The sequence below is a fragment of the Diaphorina citri genome, unplaced genomic scaffold (genome assembly GCF_000475195.1).
Source record: "Diaphorina citri unplaced genomic scaffold, Diaci psyllid genome assembly version 1.1 scaffold1016, whole genome shotgun sequence".
NCBI classification, from domain to species: Eukaryota; Metazoa; Arthropoda; class Insecta; order Hemiptera; family Psyllidae; genus Diaphorina; species Diaphorina citri.
In genome coordinates, this window is record NW_007378446.1 from 100,749 (window position 1) to 112,122 (window position 11,374).

Sequence of the window (11,374 nt, forward strand, 5' to 3'; positions counted from 1 at the left end):
AAACTCAGTATAGACATACTAAAAAAAGTAAATTGTATAGGCGCTGGTCCGCTGGAGATCCTTAATAAGCCAATGATGGCAGGACCATCAAATTTCGCAAATGAGCACGGTAAAAACAAATCTCACAAACTTAAGCTCATGATAACTGCCATAACTGGTACCACTTAACAGGTGTACTAACCTGAACCATTAACATTACCTCCCAACTCACCGAATCTTTCGGTGTCCATATCTTCTAAATCCTTTGAAGTATTTTTTATAAAGTCTTCAGCAAACTGTAGTCTTTTTTTCTTCACCAAATTGGGGATTCAATAATAATGTACGCACGAGCAGAACTTTCGAGTATTTCATAATTTCCAATGATTTTGCTGATTTTACTGTTAAATAGATAATCATTCCCAACATCCTCAATTCTTTTTACAATCTCAACCAAGGCAAATCACCTTACAAAGTGCCTTTATCAGTCTCAATTTATCGTCCACCTTTTGATCCATCATTACAATCATCTTTACTTCTTCTGGGATGTCTCTTTCCTTGTTTCACTACCAGCTGAAGGTGTCACAATGTCTACCTTGCTTGCAGTTCCTTCAGGTAGCACATTCTCACTGCTGACGGCTTTCATAACTCGACTACTTCTAAAACTGTTATAGGCACCTTTGCTCGCTTCACTTGGTTTGGGACTTTCGGTAGTTTTGGCAATAGGTTCAACAGTTTTGATAGGTTGGCTTTCAGTTTTCACAACGGGTTGCTTCATCACTCTGGAACTTCTATATCCATAGGGGTTGTACATTTGCCTGTTATTGTTGTTGGTGTTTCGGATGGGTTCGACCGTTTCCGACAGCTTCGGAGACCACTTGTTCTCTAAGGCCGATCCATCGATGTCGTTATTATTCAAATTGCTTTGGAAGTCTCGTTCAAAGCCATCAACAGTGTCCGTGTCAGCAACTTCGGCCTCGTTGATGTAGAAGAACGGGACTTTGGATGTGATCTCGGGAACGGGCTCGTATTTTTCATACCGGTATCGAGGTGGCGTTACTGGTGGGTAGATCCCCTTGGCCAGGATTTGACGCTTCTCCAGCTCTTCCTTCTCCAAACTCCGCCCGTATCCTTCGTCTCCTGGAAAGGGAAAAGGAAATATTGCAATGATTTCGGAAGGAAACCAATTAGGTATTTTAGATTTATCTATAGAATCGACTCCTAAAAAAACAAAAACCTGGCTCGGTGGTGGTCAACTGATAATAATCAGGAGGGCGGAGAGGAGCATTGCTTTAGTTTGGTTCCAGCCGAGGTATCCTCAAAATTGTTTGACCATGTCACCATTATAAGGCCAGCCACTCACTATCAGGTAGACCTAACAGGCGGACCTGATCAGTTGTACCTGTCAGTTCTACCTTCTAATGTGTGACTGTCCCAGTAATAGTAGTAGACTACTGATAGATTCAAGGGTCCCTTTAGTTCCATTTGAGAAGCAGTATAAATTTCCATTTGAGCAGCAGTTTTATAAGCAGTATAAAGCACCGTGATAATCTATTCTATTCTCTCACCTACAAAATATGTAGATACTTAGATAGGTACTCTGCTATTTTATCAAATGAAAACCATTCGAAACCAAAAACAAGATACGGGTATCATGGTCAAGATGGATTTGTATTTGTACTTTGTAGCCATCGCGGGAGAAAGTTGGCTATTTTGTGGTCCAAGTCCAGGAGATGATGAATATGAGATTTGTTTGGAGTAGTAGAGAGGTAATTGCTTAAAAAAAACCCCAATATGCATGCTTTAATGAAATTTAAGTAGATAGTCTGAGTATGGATCTTGGTGGTATGGGTCTATTGACTCTATTGGGTACGATTGCAATGATTTCGGAAGGAAACCAATTCTTTTAGATTTATCTATAGAATCGACTCCTAAAAAAACAAAAACCTGACTCGGTAGTGGTCAACTGATAATAATCAGGAGGGCGAAGAGGGGCATTGCTTTAGTTTGGTTCCAGCCGAGGTATCCTCAAAATTGTTTGACCATTTCACCATTATAAGGCCAGCCTCTCACTATCAGGTAGACCTCACAGGCGGACCTGATCATGTGTACCTGTCAGTTCTACCTGCTAGTGTGTGACTGTCCCAGTAATAATAGTAGACTACTGACAGATTCAAGGGTCCCTTTAGTTGCATTTGAGAAGCAGTATAAATTTCCATTTGAGCAGCAGTTTTATAAGCAGTTTAAAGCACCGTGATAATCTATTCTATTCTCTCACCTCCGCTGTATCCAGAATGCGAGTATTCATGGGAGTGTGTCACGATCGGGGTCTTGACAATCTCATACGTCGTCTTCTCTGGAGGGGGTGCGCTAAACAGCTTCTTAATCGCGATCAGAACGGACAGCGTGAGCGCAATTTTGCTCACCACGAGCGCTTTACCGGCCAGGAGCGCAAGCGCTTTGAAGAGGAGCGCAATCATGGTGCCCTTCACCATCATTGCGGCCAGGAGAATGAAGCTTTTCTTCTTCTTCTCCTTTTTGCCACGCCCTGAGGAAAATAGAGGAAGACAAACGTTAAAATTTTCAAAATGTGTCCAAACATATATAGTCGATTGACGAGGCAAATCTATGTTGTCAAGGCCGTGTGGATGGTTCAGTCGACATCGATCGACGTCGATCTATGGCCCGTCGACTATGTGTGAACACACCTTTAGACTTTGTCCTAATAGCAGACACTCACAGAACAACTGAAAGACGGCGGTCTGTCAACGTACATATGTGGCGGAAAGGCATGTTTAATCCTTTTTGACTTTCTCCTCTTCTCCCCAATTTGTTAACAGTGTGCTAACAGATGATGATGCTTTTCTTCTTCTTCTCCTTTTTGCCACGCCCTGAGGAAAATAGAGGAAGTCAAACGTTAACATTTTAACATGTGTCCAAACATAGTCGATCGACGAGGCAAATCTATGTTGTCAAGGCCGTGTGGACGGTTCCGTCGACATCGATCGACGTCGATCTATGGCCCGTCGACTATGTGTGAACACACCTTTAGACTTTGTCCTAATACCAGACACTCACAGAACGACTGAAAGACGGCGGTCTATCAACGTACATATGTGGCGGAAAGGCATGTTTAATCCTTTTTGACTTTCTCCTCTTCTCCCCAATTTGTTAACAGTGTGCTAACAGATCGAAATCGTTTGAAAAATTCGTGACTTTGACACAAGTCAATTCTAAATTCCAAAAAAAAAAAATAATAATAATAATTGCCTATCTTGGTAAACTGCTAATCTAAAATCCAACACAATCCTCCAAAACCGAAATCACCCAATCAACATTGAAGAGAAACTAAATTCTAAATTGCAAAAAAAAAAATTCAATTCTAAATTGCAAAAAAAATAATTGCCTATCTTGGTAAACTGCTAATCTAAAATCCAACACAATCCTCCAAAACCGAAATCACCCAATCAACATTGAAGAGAAACAAACTATTTAGAAACATTCTAATCGATTCACGATTGATCAGTTTTGAAATCATTGTTAACAAATCCACTCCCAAAGAAACTTTCTTGGTTTTTACGAGGGCGGAAGAAAGTGTAAATGAAATCTCTGTGAGATGGTTTATGATCCAGAGAATTAAGATTCAGAATCAAAAATCAAGCTGCCAAACATGGGCAGAGGTTTCTAGGACCGGATTTGATTGATAGATAAATGAATGCTGATGTTAGCAGTGATATGTGGTATTCTGCAAATGGTGCGGTGATTCTGGTTTATCCGGAGAAGAGAGAACTTGAAACTTTGGAATCTGGTCAATCTAGAGTAGTCTAGAGTCTACAGTACCTATTCTAGTTAACCCGTTTAGAACACCTGGTTAATACTGGGTTAAGCTGAAGACTAAAGGCTGGAGAGATAAGGTTTGTTCTCGGAACGGCTGGCTTTCTCCTATCGTCTCTTCGATTTCGGGACGATAAGACCCTGACAGTTACAGTTCCCTCTATCAAACCTCTTAAAAATAAAAAAAAAAAAAATCTACTTACCTACATAGGTACAGTCATTTTGATCATCATTTTCTAAGTCAGTGGAAAAGTCTTTTTCACTGGAACCTCTATCACCTCAAACATCCCTATGAGGCTGAGGGCATCCCGAAATAGCCAGCATACCGCGCCCTGTCAATCATCTATTAAGGTATATACCACGCTCAACGTTGCTTAACTTCAGTGATCTTTCAGACACGGGTGAGCATTCAAAATCGTAAAATGCCGGACTTCAGGATCTCCTAACTTCCTAAGAAACAAGTTAAAAGTCACATTGTCTTTTTCACTAAAACTTCTATCACCTCATACATCCCTATGAGGCTGAGGGCATCCCGAAATAGCCAGCATACCGCGCCCTGTCAATCATCTATTAGGGTATAAACCACGCTCAACGTTGCTTAACTTTAGTGATCTTTCAGACACGGGTGAGCATTCAAAATCGTACAATGTCGGACTTCAGGATCTCCTAACTTCCTAAGAAACAAGTTAACTCGATTTTTATGAATCCCCGTTATTCACAGGTGTGTATGCAATGTGCGAAGCACATCAAAAATTCTTTATTGAATTCAGGAGAGTCCACCTACACTGCACAAATTAATTTTCTTGTTCTTGCGAGGAACGGTTAGCTCAGTGGTAATGGACTTGCTTGTCATGTAGAAGGTCCCGGGTTCGAATCACAAAGTATACAAAAAATTGTACTTAAACAAGTTAACTCGATTTTTATGAACCCCCGTTATTCACAGGTGTGTATGCAATGTGCGAAGCACATCAGAAATTCTGTATTGAATTCAGGAGAGTCCACCTACTAACACTGCACAAATTAATTTTCTTGTTCTTGTGAGGAACGGTTAGCTCAGTGGTAATGGACTTGCTTGTCATGTAGAAGGTCCCGGGTTCGAATCACAAAGTATACAAAAAATTGTACTTGTATTTCGATTGCGAATATTTCAACGGGTTCCTTTTTTGGTGTTATCGTGTTGACCTAACACCTAAATGGGAAGCATTGTATCTAGGTTCTATTTGATGAGGGACACACTAAGGGATGGCATGCTACGACACAGACCACACGAGTCTAATATATTGTTTCATCGCTACGGTATTAAATCGGCGATAAACACATTTTTCCCCCCTTTAGGCTCTTTAACACTACGGTAAGTCGTTCGCGCCGCCTAATTTTTACTTTTTGATATTAAAATAATAACATAATAATTTATTGACTCACCATCAGCAACCGTTCCCTCCTCTTCTTCCTCCTCTCCTAGACCAATGAGCTGTTTCGTTTTCTCTAGCATCTTGGGCATGTTCAACTGAATGGATTTCATATTGTTTCATCGCTACGGTATCAAATCGGCGATAAACACATTTTTTCCCCCTTTAGGCTCTTTAACACTACGGTAAGTCGTTCGCGCCGCCTAATTTTTGATATTAAAATAATAACATAATTTATTGACTCACCATCAGCAAACGCCGTTCCCTCCTCTTCTTCCTCCTCTCCTAGACCAATGAGCTGTTTCGTTTTCTCTAGCATCTTGGGCATGTTCAACTGAATGGATTTCTAAAAGCCTTAGTAAGAGCCATCCATAAGGGAATTGCTTCAAGGATGGTTCTTTTCTCCTTAATGCGGTCCAATTAGGTATGTTTATGTTACAACAGGTCTACTCTTTCCACGGTCCCTGTATAATTTAGATATTCCTAGCTATGTAAGTTGGGTACTCTCAGTTTTAGATTGCCGAGTCATTCAATATTTGATAGTCAACTGAAAGATGCTGAACTTGCTGAAGTCGTAAAAAAGTTCCGCGTGTTAACCCGTTTAGAACACCTGGTTAATACTGGCTAAGCTGAAGACTAAAGGCTGGAGAGATAAGGTTTGTTCTCGGAACGGCTGGCTTTCTCCTATCCTCTCTTCGATTTCGGGACGATAAGACCCTGACAGTTACAGTTCTCGCCGTCTCTAACGACCTTGGCAGTTGTACATTGACGTTAAACAACAACACCAACAAATGAATTTCTATTACCTATAAAACAATATCATGGACTTGAAGAGGCAATAGATCTAGATGCAAAAAGATCTCTTCATCGCCAACAAATGAATTTCTATTACCTATAAAACAATATCATGGACTTGAAGAGGCAATAGATCTAGATGCAAAAAGATCTCTTCATCGTGCGGTCTCTAACGACCTTGGCAGTTGTACATTGACGTTAAACACCAACAACAACAACAACAACAACACCACCACCACCACCACCACCACCACCACCATCAACAAATGAATTTCTATTACCTATAAAACAATATCATGGACTTGAAGGGGCAATAGATCTAGATGCAAAAAGATCTCTTCATCGAAAATTACATAGGGAGCACTGCAAGGAAAGTGAAAACCTACAATCACCTATTATCTACTTCAAACCTATCTGATAAGGACCCCCTAATCACACGTCTAAAACCATATTTCGTTGAATTTTTTGATGATATAACCGCAAATTTGATAACACCATGTTTCAAAATGGAAATGGTTCTAATTGTGTGTTGGTTTAGGTAATTGAATTTGTTTTCATGTGTGTTAATGGATAGTTTATTGTTGCAAAGTATAGATTTTAACAAGTTGTTTAACAAGTACTTGAAAGAAAAGAAACTGATAGATAACAACATGATCAGCAACATAAACGCATCTCACCTCATCAAAGAGACAAGTTGTTTAACAAGTACTTGAAAGAAAAGAAACTGATAGATAACAACATGATCAGCAACATAAACGCATCTCACCTCATCAAAGAAAATGAACCAGTACTTGAGGATTACAAAATGAATTGCAACAAGAAACCACAACATTTTTGCTTGGTACTTGAAAGAAAAGAAACTGATAGATAGCAGCCTGATCAGCAACTTAAACGCATCTCACCTCATCAAAGAAAATGAACCAGTACTTCTTGAAAGAAAAGAAACTGATAGATAGCAGCCTGATCAGCAACTTAAACGCATCTCACCTCATCAAAGAAAATGAACCAGTACTTGAGGATTACAAAATGAATTGCAACAAGAAACCACAACATTTTTGCTTCTACCCAAGGACAAGAAATTGAACAAAATTTAACCATAATTCTTCAACAAGGAAAATATGGCTAAAGTCAACAATAAAACATACATACTTGTACATGAGTAAAAGGTACCTCTACCGAATGTCAAAGGATCTGTCTTACGTACACCATTCAAACTGAGCTGAAGAGATCTGGGTACCTCTACCGAATGTCAAAGGATCTGTCTTACGTACACCATTCAAACTGAGCTGAAGAGGTCTCATAAAGTTGTAATCCAAATTTGATGAGCGAACTTTGTGCTACTCCTCAATACAATAAAGTGAGATAAGCAAGGAAAATTAATTGAGCAATAAAAATCCATCCAGTAGTAATAGAGTAACATCTACTGGTAATAGTAAAGCTAGATTTCAAACTTGTGCAAGCGTATCTTGAAAGAGGTTGAAAGCGAGCTTCTTCCAAAGAGGCCAAATACTGGTTGTGCTTCTGGTAAATCCAGTTTTCTCGAAATACTCTCTAGTGGATGAATTCACTTTCAAAATTTTCCGGTCTTTATTTTCGTTATTTTTCACAAAAAGTGAAAGAACTATGACGGAGAAATTGGGGTTCAGTGCAAAGTATTGTAGGACAGAATTATGAGAAAGACAGGAGAAGGTTTAATTTCAATTTTTCAATTTAATGTTGTGAAACTCGTTCGCTTTTCCTAGCCAGTCAAAATCTGCTAAGTACTCTGCTCTGCTATCTAACAAAACATTTGAAGCTAGATTTCAAACTTGTGCAAGCGTATCTTGAAAGAGGTTGAAAGCAAGCTTCTTCCAAAGAGGCCAACTACTGGTTGTGCTTCTGGTAAATCCAGTTTTCTCGAAATACTCTCTAGTGGATGAATTCACTATCAAAATTTTCGGTCTTTATTTTCGTTATTTTTCACAAAAAGTGAAAGAACTATGACAGAGAAATTGGGGTTCAGTGCAAAGTATTGTAGGACAGAATTATGAGAAAGACAGGAGAAGGTTTAATTTCAATTTAATGTTGTGAAACTCGTTCGCTTTTCCTAGCCAGTCAAAATCTGCTAAGTACTCTGCTCTGCTATCTAACAAAACATTTAGGTACCTCTACCGAATGTCAAAGGATCTGTCTTACGTACACCATTCAAACTGAGCTGAAGAGATCTCAGAAAGTTGTAATCCAAATTTAATGAGCGAACTTTGTGCTACTCCTCAATACAATAAAGTGAGATAAGCAAGGAAAATTAATTGAGCAATAAAAATCCATCCAGTAGTAATAGAGTAACATCTACTGGTAATAGTAAAGCTAGATTTCAAACTTGTGCAAGCGTATCTTGAAAGAGGTTGAAAGCGAGCTTATTCCAAAGAGGCCAACTACTGGTTGTGCTTCTGGTAAAAGTAAATCCAGTCCAGTCTTCTCGAAATACTCTCTAGTGGATGAATTCACTTTCAAAATTTTCCGGTCTTTATTTTCGTTGTTTTTCACAAAAAGTGAAAGAACTATGACGGAGAAATTGGGGTTGAGTGCAATGCAAAGTATTATAAGACAGAATAGGAGGAAGACAGGATAAGGTTCAATTTCAATTTAATGTTGTGAAACTCGGTCGCTTTTCCTAGCCAGTCAAAATCTGCTCTGCTATCTAACAAAACATTTATCCAGCAATCGCCTATCTCTCTTTTTTAAGACAAAACGTGTGTGTATGCTATATGAACGAAAATTTTAGTATAAACAAGAAACTCTGTGGCTGCCTATGCCTATTAACAAGAAACTCTGTGTATGCATAAAATTTTTGTACAGAATTTCACGGGAGAATTCAGATAGTTGAATCTTATTGGAGATTCATTTGGGCTTGACTTCACCAACATCCAACACAACCACCAGATCATTCTGGGATCATTCGAAAATCTCTCTAACCACGCCATCAGCCGACGCATGGATCAGGGTTTCTGTCTTCATTACAGACATCACTATCAGCACGTCATTTTTCTTCACTTGCTGTCCGACTTTAGCTTTCACTTCAATAATATTTCCTGGCATAGGAGCGCCTATTTCTCCCGCAGTGTCTGAATCCGCCTTGGAACGCAGCTTGAGTTTTTTCGCTTGATTCTTGTCTCGAATCAACACAGACCGAAGCTGTCCGTTGTATAGAAAGAATACAGTACGTTCTCCATGATCATTCAAACGCTCGGAGATGCTCAGAGTTGTCACATAGGCAGTGTCTCCCGTTTTGAATTCGCAAGAGAATTCTTCCCCAATATTGGGGCCGTTCAAGAAAATCCTCGTAGGTAATCTGTCAACAGGTCCAAATTCGTCTCTGAATTTCATGAACTTTTAGGTAGCTTTTGAAAGATGAGTTCATTCATCTTGAGCGGCTCAGCCTCCCTGCAGTCACACTCCATCATCAGGTCACATTCAGGCTTTCTATCCAGAGTGTGGTCTTTCAAACTTCCAAGTACTTTTTCCTGTAGCTTTTTGGGAAATCCTTGATACGGTTCCCCTATGGAACCTTGGAAAAATGCCGAAACCGACTTGGGGAATATTATTTTGTCCGCATTTTCCATTACATCCCTGTAGAAGAGCTTTTCTTGGGTCATATTTTAGGATGTATTTACTTGTAGTACTCAGATGGAATGACTGACTTTGCCTTGATCAGTAGCTGCCTCAAACATTCTTCAATATAACCAATCCAAACCCATCCTAACACATACAACATCCCCTCCCTTCAATATAAAACGAAATCCTTGTATCTTTGTGGAAGCTCACCTCTTGTTGATCTTATTGGAACTGCCGATGTATGGGGAGGTGATACATTTACAGGTACATCCACTTCATCCTTCACATCTGCAGGCACATTCATTTCATTATCACTTACATCAATCAATCAATCAATTTTATTTTTTACAAATATACAGTTGTATGTGGTACAATGTTAAGATTAAACTAAAACTAAATCTATAATAATAAAATAATCTACAATAATATAATCTGTGATAAGCCCACTCACAAAAACTATCAATACCAATACACCAATAGAGGTGTCAGGTATGGTTGTACCTGGTAGTAGTTACGTATCAAAAAATAAGTAATGTGTAATGTTTTATCTATCTAAAATTTAATTATTTCAATACCTAATTTCTCGAACAAATTTATTTAAGAGTGTGTGAAATTAAATTAACTTTAGCTGTTGTATTCTATAATCGTAGATAGTGTGAGTAGATAGTGAGAGAAGTGTGATGTTGGTACATCTTGCATTTCACACTCCGGATTGGTAATTTAAACAAAATTCTGCACAAGTATGAACCTAGGATGGCGGAAGCACAATCGAGTGGCAGGGTTCCGGAACTAAATAAAGCTGTATTTTTGTCAGGGTTCTGGAAATAAGCCAATAATCAAGTTTTAGTAAAAAAAAATTGCCCAAATTTCTTAATAATGCTTAGGTACCATTGTTAAAACTCTTTGTTTTATCATTCTAACAGATCAGTGACGTCAGCTTTTTATTCAAATGAATAGAAAGAAGTAACATTCAACTTAAACGAGTAATACTTACAAAATACATAAGTACCTCAAAACACTTAAATTTGATGTAAACACTCAAATAATTAAAATTGATGTAAACACTGGAACAAATAAAATTGACTAAGCACTGTAATTAACTAATTACTATTCCGGTCCTGATGAGATAATGTAAGAGTACAGTGTAATTAGTGTAATAATTACTTGTGTTAGGTAATTTAGAGACGTACCAACTACCTATAGTACCTGCAACTTATGGCACTCGCTTTGAGAGTTTTGCAAAGTGAATCATTATGCCTAGGTAGGTACTTGGTTCAGAAAATTTCTCTGGCCATCCAAGCTCGCTGGCCTCTGGAAGGGTGTTAGAGGAAGTCTCTTATCTACGAAAATAAAATTAGGGCTACGAGTATATCACAGGTACCGTACCGAAAAATGAGGCCATTGCTTCAAAACGATCTCGATTCATTTCATCAATGGCTTTCCTTTAACAACCTGAAGCTGACGCTCAGCAAATGTGCTGTCATGCAATAGTTCCCGACCCCTGCCTTATAGCATACCCCTCGGGAACCTCCTTGAATATTTATTCAACAACAGGTAGGTATCGCACCTCAAAAACCGCTAGAAAATTTTAGGCAATTGAAATTCCAATATATTTGCTACAAAGAACAATATGTATGTTACCAACTACCAAGATTGTCCTACTGTTGGTTCGACACCGATCTAACTTACCAATCACATTGATTGTTAACATTTAAACATACAAGTGACATTATTGGTGATGACATTCCTAGGACATTGATGTCTGA

At 38.7% G+C, this 11,374-nt stretch overlaps 1 protein-coding gene and 1 pseudogene across 1 annotated transcript; both read right to left on the reverse strand.

The window, feature by feature from the left end:
- Positions 1-383: 383 nt before the first annotated feature.
- LOC103513735 lies at positions 384-5,547 on the reverse strand. Its single transcript, XM_017445935.2, has 3 exons — positions 5,466-5,547; positions 2,255-2,524; positions 384-1,116 (listed from the first exon to the last, which is right to left on the reverse strand). The coding sequence occupies exons 1-3, from the start codon at positions 5,545-5,547 to the stop codon at positions 509-511; spliced, it is 960 nt and encodes a 319-aa protein (XP_017301424.2). The 3' UTR covers positions 384-508.
- A 3,401-nt stretch (positions 5,548-8,948) lies between these two features.
- On the reverse strand, positions 8,949-9,380 carry LOC113469286 (annotated as a pseudogene).
- Positions 9,381-11,374: the final 1,994 nt, after the last annotated feature.